General features: G+C 43.2%; 2 protein-coding genes and 1 pseudogene across 2 annotated transcripts in view; 1 reads left to right on the top strand and 2 right to left on the bottom strand.

Annotated features, from left to right (window-relative positions):
- LOC113892397 (antigen WC1.1-like) overlaps nt 1-3345 on the bottom strand; it is a 45166-nt gene extending 41821 nt beyond the window's left edge. Inside the window, 1 exon segment of the mRNA XM_027541218.1 lies at nt 3257-3345. Within this exon segment, the coding sequence (XP_027397019.1) occupies nt 3257-3329 (73 nt within the window). The 5' untranslated portion in view covers nt 3330-3345.
- LOC113892952 lies at nt 990-1156 on the top strand (annotated as a pseudogene).
- Nucleotides 3346-18461: 15116 nt separating the features above from the next.
- On the bottom strand, nt 18462-22403 carry LOC113893407 (antigen WC1.1-like). Its single transcript, XM_027543409.1, has 4 exons — nt 22355-22403; nt 22226-22270; nt 21605-21751; nt 18462-18728 (listed from the first exon to the last, which is right to left on the bottom strand). Exons 1-4 carry the CDS (start codon nt 22401-22403, stop codon nt 18583-18585), a joined length of 387 nt encoding a protein of 128 aa, XP_027399210.1. The 3' UTR covers nt 18462-18582.
- Nucleotide 22404: the final 1 nt, after the last annotated feature.

The following is a 22404-nucleotide window of genomic DNA, read 5'->3' as shown; positions in this document are numbered from 1 at the left end:
GCTAGTGCACTGGGACGACCCAGAGGGATGGTATGGGGAGGGAGGAGGGAGGAGGGTTCAGGATGGGGAACACATGTATACCTGTGGTGGATTCATTTTGATATTTGGCAAAACTAATACAATTATGTAAAGTTTAAAAATAAAATAAAATTAAAAAACAAACAAACAAAGATCCAGCAATCCCACTGCAGGGCATACACACTGAGGAAACCAGAAGGGAAAGAGACACGTGTACCCCAATGTTCATTGCAACACTGTTTATAATATCCAGGACATGGAAGCAACCTAGATGTCCATCAGCAGATGAATGGATAAGAAAGCTGTGGTACATATACACAATGGAGTATTACTCAGCCATTAAAAAGAATAATTTGAATCAGTTCTAATGAGATGGATGAAACTGGAGCCTATTATACAGAGTGAAGCAAGCCAGAAAGAAAAACACCAATACAGTATACTAACGCATATATATGGAATTTAGAAAGATGGTAACAATAACCCTGTGTACGAGACAGCAAAAGAGACACTGATGTATAGAACAGTCTTATGGACTCTGTGGGAGAGGGAGAGGGTGGGAAGATTTGGGAAAATGGCATTGAAACATGTATAATATCATGTATAAAAAAATGAAGCAAAAATAAAAATAAAACAAAACCAAATAAAAAACAAACAAAATAAAGCTGGAGAGACTTCCCTGGGGGTCCAGGGGTTAAGACTTTGCCTTCTAATGCAGGGGGTGCAGGTTGAATCCCTGGTCAGAGAGCTAAGATCCCAAATGCTTTGTGGCCAAAAAAAAGAAAAAGTAAAAAGAAAACAGAAGCATTATTGTAGCAAATCCAATAAAGACTTTAAAATGCTCACATCATCAGGGGACTTCCCTGGTGGTCTAGTGGTTAAGAATCCACCTTCCGGGGAACTTGACCGTGGCACAGAGGCAAGTTGGAATCTGACTGGAAAGGCTGAGAAGTTTCTCTGTGTTACGGACAACAATGGACACCCAGAATGTTCAGCCCCCTAAGCAGTAGCCAATGATATGTATCTGCAGAGAATGTCACACAGAAAATGAAATAAAGTCAAGGGATCCAATCCAATGTGGAGATACAGAATAATGTACAAGAGAATGACCAAAAGAGTGGTGATTTTAGATGCTTGGTGAAACATGAAGTTCAGAGGAATATCTTATATGGATTTGGATTTGCTGTTAATGTTGTACAGATTTTGATTAGTGTACTTTACGAATATAATTATATACTTATGGTTTCATTTTAAAAACCTTACTGTATTTAGATATCTATTAGTGGCTTATATAAAGATATTTTTTGTTCAGAAAAGAAAAAAAAAAAGAATCTGCCTTCCAATGCAGGGGTCTCAAGTTCAATCCCTAGTTGGGGAACTAAGATCTCAAATGTCATGGGGCAACTAAGGCCATGTACTACAACTCCTGATCCCTCTGTGCACTGGAGCCTGTGCACCACAACTAGAGAGAAGCCCATCCACTGCAGGTGGAGAAGCCCATGCTGCAACAGATGCCACATGTTACAGCTAGGAGTTCACATGGCATAAGTAGCATGGCATGCTGCAACTGAAGAACTGCATGCTGCATAAAGATCAAATATCACATGTACTGCAGGCAAGACCTGCTGCAGCCAAATACATAAAAACAAACATTATGGCAATGGTGTGAAAATAGACACATCAAGCAATTAACAGAACTGAGAGCCCAAAAATAAACCCATGCATGGACAGTCAATGAATGTTTGACAAGGGAGGCAAGAATACTCAGTGAGGCGAGGATGGTCTTTTCAGTAAATGCTGTTAGGAAAACTGGATATTTACATGCAAAAGAATGAAACTAGATCCCTATCTTAGAACCACAGAAAAATAGACTCAAAATAGATCAAAGACATAAATCTATTTAAGACCTGAAACCACAAACTCCTAGAAGAAAACATAGGGGAAAGCTCCTGGATGTGGATATTGGCAATGAATTCTTGGGTATGACAGCTAAAGCACAAGCAACAAAATCAAAATAAACAATGGGACCACATTAACATCAACCTAAAAAGCTCCTGTAGAACAGAAGAAACAGTACACAAAATGAAAAGACAATGCACAGAATGGAGAAAAAGAACTTGCAAATCATGTATCTCATGAGGGGTTAATATCCAAAATATATAAGGAACACATATGACTCAATGGCTAATAATAATAATTAACTCTAACTCTCCAGGGAGAGAGAGTGCTCCCTACAGAGTTATAGCAGATCCTGGAAGGGGAAAAGACCATCCCAGGCCCCCAGCATATCTGGAAATGTCACAGGGACCAGGGCAGGGACTCGGGAACTTATATACCTGGGGCTGCACATCACCTGATCTCTACAGACAAGAGATCCCCTCTCCTGGCTGCTGGCTCCTCTGCTCCACAATGGACACCTGGTAGGAAGAGGTGAAGCCAGCAGGCAGAGCCTCTCACAGAGCCCAGTGCTGGGCAGACACGGCAGCAAGCGAGGGAAGCCCGGGGGACAGGGAGAGGAGCCAGAGAGAGGCAGGCAGGTGCACAATTATCTCTGATTTGGTTACATGCAGCTGACTTGACACCCAGCCCTGTGGGACCCTGTGTGCTTCACAGACCAATGGACTCAGTCCCTGCTCAGCATCCCTGTTCCTCTCAAACAGACAGGCTCCACACACCCTCACACTCTCTCTCTGTCTCTCTCACACGCACACATGCATCCTCACACACAAACACACCCTCACAAACACACTCTCTCACACACATACACCCTCACACACACCCTCACTCACCCTCACACACATACACACCCTGACACACTACATATACACACCTAAGCACAAAGCCTACAGAAGCACAGACATAAGAAATGGGGGGACCCTGGGGTAGTGCTCACATACCAGGCACATGAGTGTGTGGGAACAGCCCAGGGTCCCAGCTGAGGTCAGTCATTGGATCTTCCACACACTGGGAGCCACTGGGACTCTAGAAGCTCCCTGAGAACAAGGGAGACAGTGGAGGGACTCAGGCTGACCCAGCTCAGTCCAGACCAAACCTCACTGCTTTATAAAATCTGCTGCTACAACCAGTGGACCCCCCACAGGAGAGGGACCAGTATTCACAGTCAATGTGGTTTCTTTTTGGTCAAAAACACTGAGGCCAGGTTCCACAAGTCCAGACACCTTTCCCTTCATCAAGGCGTCCACTCCCTGCTGTGGACCCAGGACAGAGGGCCAGCTCTTACCTTGACCACCCACCACTGTGCCGAGAAGGAGGACACAGAGTCCCCGTAGGGAGAGGAGTCTTCCCAGAGCCATCCTGACCCCACGTCCTCAAGGTCACAGTCCTGTGAGGAGGCGTCAGGGTGCTGACTGGGGTCTATATAGACCACCCCTTACACGCTCCCTCCTGAGAGCCAATAGCAACACCTTTCACCATTTCAGGCACAATCGGAGGCTGCATCAGCCACTTTCTGCAGCTCAGACACCAATGAGCTTCTGAATCTTCAACATCTCCTTAAATGAGCAACATGGTCCTTTGACCTTCTGCTTCTGTGGTCCCTGAGAGCCCTATGACAGGGGTTGGCACAGAAAAGTTGCCTCACAAAGCATGAGTGGTTTTTCTTCCCTGATCACATTGGCCAATCACTACAGACTGTTAGATCTCACATGGGATTGGTTGGCCCATGGAGAATATCTCTGGTGGAATCAAGCATTCATCTTCCCCTGGACTGAATTCAGGGCCAAAGCAGAGAAGTACAAGAAGGTTTGAAATATGAGAGTAATTGTCAGGCCAGCAGAAACTGAGGACAGGAGCACAGGAATTCACAGGTGAGCTTGGAGGGGTGAGATGGAAACCATCAGGTTGCAGGGATGAGATTGTTGGTCTTTCTTTCCTTCTCAGAATGATCTGGAGACGGGACCCTGAAGCACATTGGGGTCATAATAACACGGGACTTTGACAGAACCTAACATTTCCCATCAAGAATCTTTCTTAGCCTCTAAGACCACTCTGTCTGGCAGGCACATTTCACCTGGGCTATACTCGCCTTCTGTGGAGTGAGAGGGGATGTGGTCTTCTGTATTTACAGACCCGACCCTTCCCCTCTGTGCAGCCACCCAGAAGCAGCAGTCCTTGTCCAACACATGAAGGTATCAGCTTCTACATGGATGCTGCTTGTCTAATAGCATCATATTCCACTTTGTAAGTGTGCAGTTTATAGGATCGCAACAAGGTGATAGAGCTGGAAATGACAAATTCCTGGAAACTAGATTCACAGGTTTTATTTTATTGAGCTCCAAAATCACTGCAGATGGTGACTGTGGCCTTGAAATTAAAGGATACTTGCTCCTTGGAAAGAAAGCTTTGACAAACCTAGACAGCATGTTAAAGAGTAGAGACATCACTTTGCCAACAACAGTCCATACGATCAAAGCTATGGTTTTTCCAGTAGTCATGTATGGATGTGAGAGTTGGATAAAGAAGTCTGAGGGCTGAAGAACTGATGCTTTTGAATTGTAGTGCTGGAGAAGATTCTTGAGAGTCTCTTAGACTGCAAGGAGGACAAACCAGTCAATCTTAAAGGAAATCAACCTGAATATTCATTGGAAGGACTAATGCTGAAACTGAAACTCCAATACTTTGGCCACTTGATGTGAAGAACCTGCTCATTGGAAAAGACCCTGATGTTGGGAAATACTGAGGGCAGAGGAGAGAGAGGTGACAGAGGATGAGATGGTTAGATAGCATCACCAACTCAATGGACATAAGTTTGCACAAACTCCAGGAGATAGTGAAGGGCAGAGAAGCCTTAGTTGCTGCAGTCCATGAAGAGTTGACTCATTGGAAAAGACTCTGATGCTGGGAGAGATTGGGGGCAGGAGGATAACGGGACAACAGAGGATGAGATGGCTGGACGGCATCACTGACTCGATGGACATGAGTCTGAGTGAACTCTGGGAGTTGGTGATGGACAGGGAGGTCTGGGGTGCTGCAATTCATGGGGTCACAAAGAATCGGACATGACTGAGCGACTGAACTGAACTGAACTGATGGGGTTACAAAGAGTCAGACATGACTTAAGCAACTGAGTAACAACAATAGGAAAAGAGTCAAGTAAGATTTAAGTGCTTTTTATTTTTTTAAAGATCACAATAATATTATTTTCATATTTAAACATCTTAGAATAGTCTATTGATGAAGACAACAGAGTCAATGTTTGAACTATAAAGAAACTAAAATAGAAATGTAGATAGATGCTAAAGAAATAGATCAACCCTGAATATACATTGGAAGGACCGATGTAGAAGTTGAGGCTCCAATACTTTGGCCACCTGATGTGAAGAGCCGACTTATTGGAAAAATCCCTGATGCTGAGAAAGCTTGAGGGCAAGAGGAGAAGGGGCTGGCAGGTGAGATCATTAGATTACCTCATTGACTCAATGGACATGAGCTTGAGCAAACTCCAGGAGATAGTGAAGGGCAGGGAAGCCTGCTATACTGCAGTCCATGGGGTTACAAAGTTAGACAAGGCTTAGTGACTGAACAACAACAAAGAAATAGATTAAGGAGACTGGATGATGGATTGATGATGATGACGGCAGTGGTGGACTAATAGATAATACGTAGATGTAGAGAAACAATAGGTATATATAAGGGGCTTTTGAGACATGCTAAATACCCTTTTCATTTATTGCATTTCAACTAGTCCCCAAATGAGGTTTCAGGGAGAGAGAAAGATTGCTGCTACAGGAAATAAGGAGAAGGTAAGAGTCATGGTTTAACTCTAGCCCTCCAAGATAGGATTTTAGAATCCCAAGAAAAAAAGATATAATTTAGAATGATGAACTTCCCATTTTTCCCCATTGTATATTGAAAGTTTTGTTTGATAGGATTTTGAACATAATTGTATTATAAACCATAGCTAAAGAAGATGCAAAATATAACTTATGGGAGCAGCTCCCGACAGAAGGGGAAGTAGAAAGCCTTCTGCTGGAGGGTGGCTGAAGGCAGAGGGCAAAGAAGAGGCTAGTGAATCAGAGAAGACAAGGGATTTATGCTGTCTGCAGACATCAGTGACCCACCTCCTCCGTTCTGCATTTAAGAGGAATGGTGGTGACAAGAATGGAAGCACAGGTGGGTGGTGGGGACAGATACAAGCAGAAGGGACTGATGTCCAATGTGACCATTGCTGCCTTGTTCTGTTTCCACTGATCAGAGAAGCTCCCAGATGGTCCCCAGAGTGCAGTGTTGGGATGAGTAGAGAGACTGAGAAAGGCCATAAAGGGATATAAGACACTGGCAAAATTCAAGGTCACTAACACCTCAGGGTGGGCATATGTGGGCTTCAGGAGTGCATCATGGGAATCTTGAATCTCCGAGGGTGTGAGGAATGCACTCCTGAAGCCCACATAAGCCCACCCTGAGGCCCGCTCACCTTGTCATTTCAGCACAGATGTGGGAAGGACCCATCTGTGACACACACACAGACCCCAGAGTCCCCAGCAAATCCCAGAGACAGTTTCACACCCTCCCCCTCCCACACCACAACATCTCAGTGGGATGAATACGGAGGACAGCTGTGGGCCAGTCCACAGCCCTGTCACATCCCCACTGGAAGGACCCTCAACCCGGTCAGCAGACACAGCTTCTCTGTCCTACCTTGTCTGTGCTTCATCCTTGAGCCTCAGGTAAATAAAAAGGGAGAAAAGACAACTGAACATATGCATTTCTCCCTCTCAGTTCAGTTCAGTTGAGTTGCTCAATCAGGCCCAACTATTTGCCACCCTATGGACTGTAGCACGCTAAGCTTCCCTGTCCATCACCAACTCCCAGAGCCTGCTCAAACTCATGTCCATCGAGTCAGTGATGCTATCCAACCATGTCATCCTCTGTCATCCCCTTCTCCTCCTTTCTTCAATCTTTTCCAGCATCTGGGTCTTTTCCAATGAGTCAGTTCTTAGCATCAGGTGGCCAAAGTGTTGGAGCTTCAGCTTCAGCATCAGTCCTTCCAATGAATATTCGGTATTGACTGGTTTGATCTCCTTGCAGTCCAAGGGACTCAAGAGTCTTCTCCAACACCACAGTTCAAAAGCATCAATTTTGGGGTGTTAAGCTATCTTTATAGTCCAACTTTATGATTCAACCATGACTACAGGAAAAACCATAGCTTTGACTAGATGGACCTTTGTTGGCAAAGTAATGTCTCTGCTTTTTAATATGTTGTCTAGGATGTTCATAGCTTTCCTTCCAAGACATCTTTTAATTTCATTGCTGCAGTCACCATCTGCAGTGAATTTGGAGCCCCCCAAAAGAAAGTCTATCACTGTTTTCACTGTTTCCCCATCTATTTGTCACCAAATTGGATTGGTGTCACCAGATTGGATGCCATGATCTTCGTTTTTTGAATGTTGAGTTTTAAGCCAACTTTTTCACTCTCCTCTTTCAACTTTCATCAAGAGGCTCCTAAGTTCCACTTTGCTTTCTGCCATTAGGGTGGTGTCATCTGCATATCTGAGGTTATTGATATTTCTCCCAGCAATCTAGATTCCAGCTTGTGCTTCATCCAGCCTGGTATTTCACATTATGTATTCTGCATATAAGTTAAATAAGCAGGGTGACAATAAACAGCCTTGACATATTCCTTTCCCAATTTGGAACCAGTCTGTTGTTCCATGTCCAGTTCTAACTATTGCTTCTTGACCTGAATACAGATTTTTCAGGAGGCAGGTAAGGTGGTCTGGTGGTCCCATCTCTTTAAGAATTTTCCACAGTTTGTTGTGATCCACACAGTCAAAAGGTTTGGCATAGTCAGTGAGGCAGAAATAGATGTTTTTTTCTGGAACTCTCTTGCTTTTTCTATGTACCAACGAATTTTGGCAATTTGATCTCTGTTCCTCTGCCTTTTCTAAATCCAGCTTGAACATCTGGAAGTTCACGGTTCACATATTGCTGAAGCCTGGCTTGAAGAATTTTGAGCATTACTTTACTAGAGTGTGAGATAAGTACAATCATGTGGTAGTTTGAGCATTCTTTGGCATTGCCTTTCTTTGCGATTGGAATGAAAACTGACCTTTTGCAGTCCAGTGACCACTGCGGGGTTTTCCAAATTTGCTGACGTATTGAGTGCAGCACTTTCACAGCATCATCTTTTAGGACTTAAAAATAGTTCAACTGAAATTTCATCACCTCCACTAGCTTTGTTCATAGTGATGCTTCCTCAGGCCCACTTGACTTGGGACTCCAAAATGTCTGGCTCTAGGTGAGTAATCACACCACTGTAGTTATCTGGGTCATTAAGTTCTTTTTTGTATAGCTCTTCCATGTATTCTTGTCACATTTTCTTAATATTCTTAATATCTTCTGCTTCTGTTAGGTCCATACCATTTCTTTCCTTTATTGTGCTCATCTTTGCATGAAATGTTCCTTTGGTATCTCTAATTTTCTTGAAGAGATCTCTGTCCTTCCCCTGGAGAAGGGAAAAGCTACCCACTCCAGTATTCTGGCCTGGAGAATTCCATGGACTGTATAGCCCATGGGGTAGCAAAGAGTTGGACATGACTGAGAAAGTTTCTCCCTCTAAATATGCTAATATTTATCCATTACTTATACAAGAATTGGGTTTCCAAGATGGCTCAGACAGTAAAAAATCCACCTGCAATGTGGGAGACCTTGGTTCTATCTGTGGATTGGGAAGATCCCCTGGAGAGGGGCATGGCAACCCACTCCAGGATTCTTGTCTAGAGAATCCCTATGGACAGAGGAGCCTGGTCGGCTACAGCCCACAGCATAGCAATGAGGCTGACACAACTGAGCAACTAAACACACATACAAGAATCACTTACTTTTCATTTTGTCCTCTCACTCCCTGGCCCTGTGACTGTACTTGGGCCCTATTTCCTTCTATATCTGGGCCTTTAACATATTAATGATAAAAACTGATCATAAATATCAGAACTAGAATTTAAACTCAGGTGCTGGAATAGGACCAGGATCTGCTGATTCACTTAGAGTTGATTCTCTACTCCCTCTGGGCCCAGACTCACCATTCCTTACCCAGTTATGGAATCCACACCATCATCAGAAACCACTGGCCAGACACCTAGAACACAGGACATGCTTCCTGGGGTCCAGTATCCCTCCCACCGGATGACACAGGGATTTGTTTAGTGAATCAGGTACACACGGTCTCACCTGAGGATGGAGCTCTCACAGGTAAGACACTCTTGAAGGCTCCAGACCCTGTTATAAGGAAGGGTGGGCTGGAAAGTGAGGCAAAAGTATTAGTCTCTCTGCTGCTACTGCTGTTGCTAAGTCGCTTCAGTTGTGTCCGACTCTGTGAGACCCCATAGACAGCAGGCCATCAGGATCCCCTGTCCCTGGGATTCTCCAGGCAAGAACACTGGAGTGGGTTGCCATTTTCTTCTCCAATGCATGAAAGTGAAAAGCGTAAGTGAAGTCGCTCAGTCATGTCCAACTCTTCGCGACCCCATGGACTGCAGCCTACCAGGCTCTTCTGTCCATGGGATTCTCCAGGCAAGAGTACTGGAGTGGGGTGCCAAGTCTCTCAGTTGTGTCTAACTCTTTGCTACCCCATGGACTGTAGCCCGCCAGTTTGCCCTGTCCATGGAATTCTCCAGGCAAGAATACTGGAGTATTTTTCTGCAGGGGATCTTCCCTAAACATGGAGGAGTTAACAGGGCTGGCATGTGGTGCCCACAACTCCCTGTACCCCAGAGCTGGGGGTGCAGGGTCAGCATGGACCAACACACCCTCGGATGAAGGTGCATCTCCTCTGATACATAAAGAAATATCAGTGTCCAATCTCATCAAAAATTTGAAGAAAGAAAGTTTTAGGGAGGACTGCAACTGGCTGTGTCCACAATGAACTTGAGAGAGTGCAATGCAGGGGTCAGGAGAACAGACTCAGGAGTCAGTCTGCCCTGTCCTAATTCACAGCTCAGCCACATACCATGCATGCAACCTTGAACAGGGTTCTTGCATTCTCTCTGTGTAGCGGTTTCCTCTACAAATGGCGGGTTTTGTTTGGGCCTAGATGACAGAATTTTGGTAAGGGTTAAATGAGTTGGCATTAGTAGTGATATTATAACCACTAGTTAGCAGTAGGACATAGTAGTGGTACAGAAACATTATTAGGACATCTTTCTCTATCCCTTCCTGGGAATCACAGGCACTCTAGAACAGGAATTCAATTCTGTTACCTGGAGTCTGGGCTTCCCTGATAGCTCAGTGGTAAAGAATCCACCTGCAATGCAGGAGAACCTGGTTCAATTCTTGGGTTGGGAAGATCCCCTGGAGAAGGGAAAGGCTACCCCCTCCAGTAATCTGGCCTAGAGAATTCCATGGACTGTATAGTTCATGGGGTCGCAAAGAGTTGGACACGACTGAGCAACTTTCACTTTTCACCTAGAGCCTTGACCAGATCTGTCAGAAATCTCCCAGAAACCACATATTGTGATGGTAATTGGTGTCAATCAGAGTTGTGAGTCTTCCACACTTCACCCCTTCTCTCTGTGCCCCATTCTACTGCTCATGGACCTGACCTTACCATCATGAATTAAATTGTTTCCTTGCTAATTTTACTTTATAAGCTGGAATCTACTCGGTAAAAGTCTAATTCACTCTGTATCCCCAATGCCTGTTAATTAAAAATGTCAAACTATGTCTAATGAATAAATGAATGAAAGAATGAATGAATGGTACTCTGATAGACCTTTTACACAAATCATTCCTATTAAAAAGAACTGTTTTTCTTTGAAAACATAATTCAACTTGTTGTGCGAACTTAACAACACAAGTTGCATCCTTTGTTGTAAAGGTATTTCAAAACTATTAAAAGATATGAGCTATGCGTGGCTCACAACAATGCCTTTCTGCGGTGAATGCAGTAAATTCCAATATCCAGAAAGAAACACAGCCCATCTCCAGAGCAGGGCTGAGATAGCCAGTTCTAAAAATGAATAGATGCTGTAACTTTCCTTGTATCTGAAGATACAGAAGAAAAACCACAGCTTACTGACAGTGAAGATCATGAAGTCTTGTGCTCTGATCTTAATCAGATATGACGGGGTGGGCAGGATGTTGATATATTTATCATTTGGCACATTTTCAGTGAAGGCAACATATGACTGTAACAGGAAGAAAATTTTGTAATAAAAAAGTTCAACAGATCCAGTAGTGAATTAGAAGTGCTGAAGTAAATAACGAAAAGAATTCCCTTCTTTCACTTAGGCTAACTGTTTGGCCTTACAGATTGTAAAACAATTCAGCACATTACAGCAGCATTATAATGTAGCATTACTGTTCCCAAATTACACATGAGAAAATGGAGGTTTAAGAGGCTAAGTTCATCTGTTTTCTGAGGAAGATAATAATTAACCATCCTTGCACAAGTGACATTGCCTCAGGACCAATCAGAGTGACTAAAGTAGAAAATAGTTTTGACTTAAAATTTATCTATACAACATTACGGAATTGGCAGGTGGTCCAGTGGTTAGGACCCCATACTTTTACTGCTGAGGGTCTGGGTTGACACTTCAAAGCACTGGATACTCACCTCATCATCTGTGTTTCTTGCATGGATATTACAGGGTTTAGTAAAGGCTCCTTTATCAATGACCACTTAATCACAAGGGCATGAAGGAAGGCGCAAGGTCATGAGCTGGCTGAGGCCCAGCCCATCATCCTTGTTCAGCACTTTCCAGTCTATGATCAGCAACATTTAACAAAGTGCTTGGCACTGAATTGGCCTCATTCATTTCTTCACAAGCCCAGCTTCTGATGCCCAGAAACCAGAACAGATCAAAGCTACTAAATCAAAGACAGGCTGATTCCATATGGAAAGCATGCAGACCAAGGATGCTTCCCCACTTCCACTGGAGAGTAAGAAACTCCTTTGTCCCAGACACCATCTTGGGAGGAGAAACAGTGAAGATATCTGTTGAAAAACCAATTTTGGCAGGGAACCTAGAATCAGTGAGATAATTATTACTGAATTAAGTTGAAGGACACATTTTAAATGAGATAGTCTGTTAATTTTATTGAAATTTTTTAATTACACAAATACCCCTTATAGGTGAGCAAGATTAAATCAATTATAAAAAAGAGAAAATACTACATTTATGCCTACATAAATTCTGAAGGACACATTTTCAAGTCCACTACAAATAGCTGCTTCTAAATCTTCATATGTTTTTAAATGCACAGAGCTGTCACCTCTGTGAAGCTCTTTCTGATCATTCTAGCTCAAAATTACTGCTGTGTCTATTTAGTCTATAAAAACTTGCTTACTATCTCCACAGTGGGAACTTCTTGAGAGCAAGTACTATGTCTTATTCTTCAATGTCTCTTTAAGGCCAAGTAAACACACATAGTAACAGCTTAAGAAATACTGGATAATTAAAGAAATGAATGCAAGAACAACGGCTGAAAGTAACCCTGCAGTTAGTGAAAACTGTGGGAGAAGAGGGAGACAGTAGAGACACAGATGTGACTAATCCCACTCAGCACAGACTGAAGTGGAGTAAGGAGTCAGAGACACACCAGATGAAGCAATTCAACAGACAATGCCTTCAAATCCCACTCGGGGTGGACCAGATCACATTCAATTTCTGCACAAAGCTGTACCTCAGAAGCTTCTCCAAGGTGAGAAAAAACTGACAGCACTGCTATCAAGAGTTCCACTGAAGGATGTGGATAGACAGTAATACTCATCAAATGGTTGTATTTCTAGCCCTCAGTGACTCATTCCGGCCAATGAAACGTGGGTGGTGTCACCTGTGTCACTTGCGAGTGGAGGCATGAAAAGCCCAAGTGTGACTCTAGTCTCTCTCCTTCCTGCCCCAGAAGCTGTGTGTTCCAGATGGTGCAGGTGCAAGAGCCTCACTGACCACAGACATCTGTAGGTTGTGATGAATGTGTGTGTGTGTGTGTGTATGTGTGTGTGTGTGTGTGTTTATGTGAATGAGATTTGGGGATCACTTGTTCCAGCAGCAGAGCAGAATCTATTCTGATGGATACAAAGGAGAAAGACTTGAAAAGAAGACAGAATCTGCCACATGAAGCAGGTACTTTCTTGGATCTCCTCTTCCTTCTGTGTGTTCATCCCAAGCTCCTCCCTCAGGTCTCACCTTGCTTCCCCTGTTGGGCTTGGTTGGTTCCCAGTCACCATGTCTGACTGACCAACAACTAGATCTAAGTCCTGTTTAAGAACATCTCCTTTTCCCTTTACATCAGTCAGCGCTGATAGTCAGGCTCCCATTTTCTCAGTTTGACTCTTAGCATCTTGACCTTCATTTTTAAACAGCTCTCTTTTCCTCTGAGTTAGTTAATTGTTGATCTTATTCTTAGCCTTCCACCAATACTGTACTGATGAAAAGGCAGCATTTGCTTTCTGAACCTCTTCAGTTTCTTCTTTTTTTAATATAAATTTATTTATTTTAATTGGAGGTTAATTACTTTACAATATTGTATTGGTTTTGCCATACATCAACATGAATCCACCACAGGTATACACGTGTTCCCTATCCTGAACCCGCCCCCCCCCCCCACCTCCCTGCCCGTACCATCACTCTGGGTCATCCCAGTGCACCAGCCCCAAGCATCCAGTATCATGCATCAAACCTGGACTGGCGATTCGTTTCATATATGATATTATACATGTTTCAATGTCACTCTCCTTGATTTCCAGAACAAATATGATTCCTGGATATAGTGCTCATGCACTAAATTAATTAACTTCTTCACCTTTGGGTAAGAAATAATCTTACTAAATTGCTTCTTTTCCTCAACCCAAGAAAATGGCTCATTGAAAACCTATGTCCTTGTGAGCATAGTGCTAGGGAGCCCTCCCCTGCCTCCAGGCCTTGGAAGGGGCTGGTGCAGTGAGAGGCCCTGAAGGTGAAGCCTCATTAGCTTCATGATTAATCCACCTTGGCTCACAGTTGATGTACTAACTCCCGAGCTATTCAGTTCTTGTGGGTGGTCACTCTTAAACCCAAGGTTAGTGCCACTGGGGTGGCACTCAGGATTCAAAGGCTGAATGGTTGTTCAGACTTGAACTCTATGAACTGATGCTGTATAGCACATGGAGCTTTGGTGCAGCTGAGTCCAGCCTGCAGACCAGCCTAAGAACACTAGAAACACAGCAAAATGCATTCCTCCTTTAACATCTAAAAGTCTGTGAACAGACTCTCTTTTCCTTCCCCATCTGGGCATGCTAACCAAGGCCTCTGCCAGGGCCCAGAATTGGAGTGAGGCCTGTACTGGTGTATAAGCTCTGCATTTCCAGTCTCTGTAACTTAAGAGATGCTCAGCTAATGTTTACTGAATGACTGAATGGCACCATGCCAGACATTTAAAAGAAATTATCACAAATATAAAGAACTGTTTTTGAAGACATCATTTAGCTAACTGATATTTTTGTTTTAAAGGCAAATGTTTTCAGCAATTACCAAGGCAAAATTGATTTTCAAGAAGAAGGAGCTTATCATCAACAGACATGTCACAACAAACGGTGCAAATCTCTATCTCTAAGGATACACAAGACAAACCACAACGTACTAACATGTGGCTTCTTATTAAGTCTTGATCAGAACCAACAGAGGAGAAAGCCTATTTGTATGATTTATCATTTGGCAGTTTTTCAATAAAACCACACAAGAATATCACAGGAAGAAAACTTGCAATTAAAAAAGTACAGCTGCACTGTCTGTCTGACATAAGGAAGGATATGACCTGCAGAAAGAGTTCTTTGGCTTAAAAAAAAAAAAAAAAGAACAGCCCAATTAGTCTTTCATGTTGTGTAAGGAAAGTCCTCTTGTGCTGATCTAGAAGGATGCTTTAAGAGACCAGGACAACTCAACTGTTCTGCGCAACAGTTAGAACTGTGAACTGATAATTTTGGATAATGTCACTCTTTGATTCTCTTCTCTTTACTTTTTGTGAATCTACTGTAGGTTTTTACATTTTTGTTGGCATGAGGCTCACATGAAGCATCTTATAGATATAATTGGTGGCTCAAAAGGTGAAGAGTCTGCTTGCAATGCAGGAGACTCAGATTTGATCCCTGGGTCGGGAAGAGCCCCTGGAGAAGGAAATGGAAACCCACTCCAGTATTCTTGCCTAGAGAATTCATGGACAGGGGAGCCTGGTGGGCTACAGTCCATGGGGTTGAAAAAGTTGGACACGACTGAGCAAGAAAAACGTACATAGACACAGTCTATATAATACTCATCTGATAACAAATTAATTTCAATCATACACTAAAGTTCTACATTTTTATCCCCTCCTATACTTTCTGTATTTGATGTCAGAATTTACCTCTCTTTATATCCAATAACAAAATATTTGACTAGAGTTAATTGGTTAGCACATTACCATATTACAGTGTGAGAGTATTCTGATTTGGATTACATATTTAGGCTTACAAGTGTGTTGTATATTTTCACTTCTTTCATATAGTATTTAACATCCTTCATTTAGCTTGAAAAACTCCCCTCAGAAGTCTTGTAAGGCAAACCTGTGTTGGTGAGCTCCCTCAACTGTTGTTTGTTTGGGAAAGTCTATCTCGTCTTCATTTCTGAAAGACAACCTTCCTGATAAAAGTATTCTTGGCTGGTAGGTTTACTTTCATCAGTTTGAATATATCATCCCTTTCTCTCCTGGCTTGACAGGTTTCTTCTGAAAAGTCTACTGATATTCTTAAGGGAATTTCTCTTTTGTGAGCATTTGCTTTTCTCTTGATGCTTCTAAAATTCTCTCACTATGTATTGGAGATGATAATTTTGAATGAACTCTGAGGGGTGACCTATTAGCTACATGAACTTGGATGTTTACATCTCATCAGATATGGAACTTATCTGCTATTATTTCTTTAAGTACAGTCTCTGTCCCTTTCTCCCTCTCTTCTGCTTCTGGGACTCCAGTAATGTGCAGGTTGTTTCTGTGAATGTTCACACAGGTTCTTTCACACTTTTTTGTTCTTTTTTGTCCTTTGTCCCCTGGCCGGGTAATTCAATTGTCTTGTCTTCGGCCTTACAGAGTCTTCTGCTGTTTCTGATGCTCTCTGTAGCATTTTTCATTTTGCTGAATTTCATTTACTGCAATCTTAAGCAACAGAATTTCTGTTTGGTTCATGTGTCTGTTTGGTTCTTTTTTTCTTTTGCCTCACTGCACAGCTTGAAGGATATCAGTTCCCTGACCAGGATTGAATCCAGCCACAATAGTAAATGCATAGAATCCCAACCACTAAGCCATCAGTAAACTTCCTGTTTGCTTTCTTTTTTATGATTTCTATCTCTGTTAAAAAAATCTGAATTTATTCTGTGGAGCAACTCAGCCTGTGCACAACAAATACTGAACCCACGTTCTTGGACCCTTCAGCTACAAATATGAGCTCGCATTCTGCAACTACTGAAACCTGCTTATCTAGAACCTGTGCTTCACAACAAGAGAAGCCACTGCATAGTGAAGCCACAAGGAAGAGTAGCCCTGCTTGCCACAACTAGAGAATGCCGGTGGCAGCAACAAAGACTGAGTGCAACCAAAAATTAAAAACAATGACAAAAATTATAATAAATACTTAAAAAAATCTTATTTTGTTCACATATTCTCTTCCTGAATTTGTTTAATAGTGTATTTGTGTTTTCTTGGAGTTCACTGAACTTCTTGTTGGATATGCTTTATTTCTTTCATCAAATGTCATTTATTTCATCTCTTCTCAATGCTGAATGGCCATGTGAGCTTCACTGGCAGAAGTCCTGGGCATCTTCCCATCCCCAAACACAGCCTAGAACTACCAGGACTGAAGGCATGAGTATAGATCGGAGCTCTGGATCATGCATCAACCAAGTAACTGGGTGGGTTCAGCTCACATCCAGGCCACCACTCTCAGGTTTTATGTTAGATCAGCAGCTTCTCCACATGTCCACAATGGCATGGGGGGTGGGTGGGTGGGTAAACGTAATCTTGACTTAGGGACTCCTACATGACAGCTCTCTCTACCCTCAAGAATCACAGCAGGATCATGTAGTCAGATTAAAGCAATCTTGAAACAATATGTTTTCAGAGAAGCCCATTAGTCTGAAATTCTTCCTTTAAGAGTTTAGTCATATTAGACCCCTCCATCCACATCTTTGAAACAAGTAGACAAAGGTTCCTGATCATTCTGTCTACATCCCTTCCTCTAGATCGCATCTCCTTAGGTCTTTCTTGCCCTCTTGTCTGACCTGGATGCAGGGTATGGGTGAGCACCAATATGCCCTCCATCAACTTGAAGAGATATGCAAGCTGATATAATTCACTTACAAGGAGAGATAAATGGAGAGACAAGAAATAGCAATGTCCTGAAGAAATAGTAGGAAGTGATGGAGAGGAGAGAATGGATTGATAAGGATTTGATAACCAACTAGACATGGGAGAAGAGCAAGGAGGAGTCTGTATCAGCTTGAGGAATAAACAGATAAAGTAACCTAGGGAATGAGAGATGAAAAAGGAAGAGATAGTTGTGCAGAGTTTCATTTTTAATTGGCCTGTGAAAATTTAGTCAGGATAAGGAAAGTTGTATCCATTCTCTCCCACCAGCCAAGTAACTTTACCCTCTTTGAAACTGACACCCAACTCTGGTGCCCAAAAACAGGTTAAAAACAGGTGATGTGACATCTCAGGAAAGATACAGGATTAGTTTTTTTCCACTAGTTTGTGAAATGAATATATTTCCTGCCATATCAATAAACAAGAAATGTCACAGCCATCAGTGATTTCTGGCCTCCAAATGTAAATGAGGGCTCCCAAAGCATCCAGCGGATGCTGCCACCCCCCATGGTGATTGCTGAGGAGCTGGGGGAAAGCAAGAAGCAGCCATCTGCCGCTCCTTAAGGTGAACAGGGAAACAGGGTTGGCCCCAGATAACTGAGCTGCATATGAAACAATTGAATTCAGTGAGTTCAGAGGCTTGCATCTTCCCATACATAGAATACTAAATTCCTTAACTTGGTACCGGATCTTTGATCTTTAGACTGCCTGCTCCCTTTGTTGCAAACTCATGTATAGCCTGACTTGCCTTTCTGCCTTTTTGGAGCAGTTTACTCAGAGTTACTGAGATGCTGTCTCCAGGGCCTGGAGTCCTAAACATTCCCACCAAATAAAATAACACTACTTTCAGGTTCTGACTATAGTTTTTGGTTGAGAAGTTCATCTTGCTAGAAAGGAGGATGTGAATGTGGACCAAGTTTAGACTCTTTTTCTAAGTAAGAGTGACCTGGAGAATTTGTGATCCCAGGCAAAGTCATGATCTCATTAGCCTTTGAAGTTTGCAAGAAAACAGGACAGTGCACTCATGTTTTTCCTTTGAGGAAAATGGTGTTTGAGGGCCAATCATCTAAAAGCATCTGACATGGAACTTGCTAAATTACCAGCAAAGCAAAAAAGTTACTTTATTCAGAATATTTCATTTTGAGCAATTTTCATGTAATACAATTACAGGTCAGCATTACTCTATTGAAATACAGGCAATTAGAATACTTGAGGCTTCATCTCATATTTAATACAACATCACCAGAAAGTCACTGTGGATGTTCCTTGGACACTGAGTTCAACATCATCGTACTCAGGGTCCCCTTTCTCCCTCTGGAGCAGCCAGGGCCTCTCTTCTCCTTCCCCAGGATTAGCTTCTTCTCTAGAGACATTTAGAGAAGAGCCTGAAAGAGGAAAGAGAAATATGATTAGAATTGAGACAAGGGGACCAGACAGTGTGGTGGAAGCAAGTTAAGCATGTGGTGATGACAAAGCATCCCTGGAACCCAGGTGTGGGCAGGAGACTCAGGCTATTTCATATCAGTTACAGTGAGGATGGTCCCAGGCTATCCTCTCAGATCCAGTCCATGTAGAGTCTCTGGAGCCTCAGTTCATGTGGAAACCCTGCATCACAGGAGACCTGTGCTCACACAGGAGCTCTAGGAAGACCTGCCTCCACACTACACAATCAGCAAGGAGATGCCCAGGAATGGTAAGAATCATAACAATGAATTTAAATGTTCTTCTCTCACAACAGACAGATGTGAAATCACAATGAGAGAGAGAGAGAGTGGAGAAAGGAAAACCCGAGTTCCTCACTCACAAATCAGCTCTGCTCTTAGTTGACTTGACTCCTCTTCCCAAATGTCCACAAATACTATCACAGGTGCATCCACAGAGGCCCCTCCAGAGGGACCACATGGGCCCTCAGATGGAGAAATGTTCTTTTCCAGAGAATGAGTGTCTTCTCTCAGCTACTGAACCGTTTGGAGCAAATTAGACTTTCAGTTCAATTCAGTCACTCAGTCATGTCCGACTCTTTGGGACCCCATGAATTGCAGCACACCAGGCCTCCCTGTCCATCATCAATTCCTGGAGTTTACTCAAACTCATGTCCATCGAGTCGGTGATGCCATCCAGCCATCTCATCCTGTCATCCCCTTCTCTTCCTGCCCCCAATCCGTCTCAGCATCAGAGTCTTTTCCAATGAGTCAACTCTTCGCATGAGGTGGCCAAAGTACTGGAATTTCAGCTTTAGCATCGGTCCTTCCAAAGAACACCCAGGAGTGATCTCCTTTAGAATGGACTGGTTGGATGTCCTTGCAGTCCAGGGGACTCTCAAGAGTCTTCTCCAACATCACAGTTCAAAAGCATCAATTCTTCAGTGCTCAGCTTTCTTCACAGTCCAACTCTCACATCCATACATGACTACTGGAAAAACCATAGCCTTGACTAGATGAACCTTTGTTGGCAAAGTAATGTCTCTGCTTTTGAATATGCTATCTAGGTTGGTCATAACTTTCCTTCCAAGGAGTAAGCGTCTTTTAATTTCATGGCTGCAGTCACCATCTGCAGTGATTTTGGAGCCCAAAAAAATAAAGTCTGACACTGTTTCCACTGTTTCCCCATCTATTTCCCATGAAGTGATGGCACCAGATGCCATGATTTTCGTTTTCTGAATGTTGAATTTTAAGCCAACTTTTTCACTCTCTTCTTTCACCTTCATCCAGAGGCTTTTTAGTTCCTCTTCACTTTCTGCCATAAGGGTGGTGTCATCTGCATATCTGAGGTTATTGATATTTCTCCCGACAATCTTGATTCCAGCTTGTGCTTCTTCCAGCCCAGCGTTTCTCATGATGTACTCTGCATATAAGTTAAGTAAGCAGAGTGATAATATACAGCCTTGATGTACTCCTTTTCCTATTTGAAACTGTTGTTCCATGTCCAGTTCTAAATGTTGCTCCCTGACCTGCATACAAATTTCTCAAGAGGCACGTCAGGTGGTCTGGTATTTCCATCTCTTTCAGAATTTTCACAGTTTATTGTGATCCACACAGTCAACTTTAGCTGACCTCAAACTGAGTCCATGAACCACCTAATTGGCTTTATGTTAAGGCCACCGTGTACCATTGATGCTTTTGAATTGTGGTGTTGGAGAAGACCCTTGAGAGTCCCTTGGATTGCAAGGAGATTCAACCAGTCCATCCTGAAGGAAATCAGTTCTGAATATTCATTGGAAGGACTGATGCTGAAGCTGAAACTCCAATACTTTGGCCACCTGATGTGAAAAGCTGACTCTTTGGGAAAGACCCTGATGCTGGGAAAGACTGAAGGCAGGAGGAAAAGGGGACAACAGAGGATGAGATGATTGGATGGCATCACTGACTCAATGGACATGCGTTTGAGTAAACTCTGGGAGTTGGTGATGGACGGGGAGGCCTGGCATGCTGCAGTCCATGGGGTTGCAAAGAGTCCGACACGACCGAGCAACTGAACTGACTGACCATGTATCATAGATTTGTACATGTTAGTGCTGACATATAAACAGAGCTCATCTTAAATTATCAGAATGACTCACAAATTCAATACTGCAGTACATTTTTAAAAAATCTCTAGCTACCTTTCATGTATAAGACAGCACAGAGGTGTTATCAAATATTTTTTCTATTTTTGGATTTTGTAAATATGCTCAATTAATATGTAAGTTTTCTTCTTCTTTTGGTCACTGAACAATGCTTGTGGGATCTTAGTTGCTTGGCCAGCATTTGAACTCAGTTCCTAGCAGTGAAAGCTCAGAGTCCTAACCACTGGATTGTCAGGAAATGCCCTAATCCGTAAATTCTAATGCAAGCATATTACATATAAAGTGAAAATTGATGTTGCAGTATAGATACATAAGTGCCAAAAGTAGAGTAATTCCTCACTGCCAAGGAGTATGACAGCATTAAAGACAGCATATGGTTGAGAAGTGAAGTGACACTCAGTCGTGTCCAACTCTTTGTGACCCTATGGACTACAGCCCACCAGGCTCCTCTGTCCATGGGATTCTCCAGGCAAGAATACTGGAGTGGGTGGCCATTCCCTTCTCCAGGAGATCTTCTCATCCAGTGATCAAACCCAGGTCCCCTGCACGCCAGGCAGATTCTTTACCATCTGAGTCATCAAATGCATGTGATTACCTAAATTTGAAACTCTAGAGAGGCTGGGCCTTGAGGAGCTCAAATAAACCCTTTCCAGGACAGAAAGAAAAGATTGCAAGAAATCAGCTAACACCACTCACGTGTCTGAGAGGACCTCATCTGATATTCCTTCTCTGGGGGCACTTCTGCCTCACTCCCCTGAGAGGCAGGAGGAGTCCCAGGCACTGGTACCTCTTCAGCATCATCATAATCCTCACCAGGGGCATCGGTCCTCTGATCTGGGGCTTCTGAGGCAGAGCGGGGGTCAGATGAAACCACAGTAAGTGGGTGGGTCTGGGAAATACCTAAGATCCCTTCTGACCCAGAGTTTCTGAGCCATTAATAGAGGCACCTTGTTTAAAAAGACTTTTTTCTCTAAGACCATGTTTCAGTTTGAAGTGTCCATAAGCCAAAACATGATTTTACACATCTTTCTCAAAGGAACTCTTATACCATTGAGCATTACTAAAGTATTTTGTCAAATTGTGCTTTCCAGATGTTATTTTTTAAAAACATTGTGTGCCTGTTGTGATTCTGGACACAGAGAGCCCAGCCCCAATGTGAGACATCACAGAACAGCCAGAGAAGGGGAAGGATGGACCCTGTCTGGACAAAAGGGATGCCTCTGGTCCATCAAAGGAAGACTGTTCCCCTTACATCTTGTCTCTATGAGGGAAACTCTCCTTCCCAAAGCCCAGCTGAGGTGGGTCCATCTCTATTACCTGGAGCGGACCTGGAGTCATTGTCCTCACCATCTGACAGGAAGCCTAAAGTGGAGACAAACATCACAACACACAGAATGACCCTCCCCACACTCACGGGACCTGTATTAAGGCTGGGAAGGGACAGACCTGGCTCCTGCAGTGTAGCCTGGGGGCTCTCAGGGCTCTGAGAGGCCATC

Source organism: Bos indicus x Bos taurus, chromosome 5, assembly GCF_003369695.1.
Source record: "Bos indicus x Bos taurus breed Angus x Brahman F1 hybrid chromosome 5, Bos_hybrid_MaternalHap_v2.0, whole genome shotgun sequence".
Lineage (NCBI taxonomy): Eukaryota > Metazoa > Chordata > Mammalia > Artiodactyla > Bovidae > Bos > Bos indicus x Bos taurus.
This window is presented reverse-complemented; position numbering and strand designations above follow the sequence as displayed.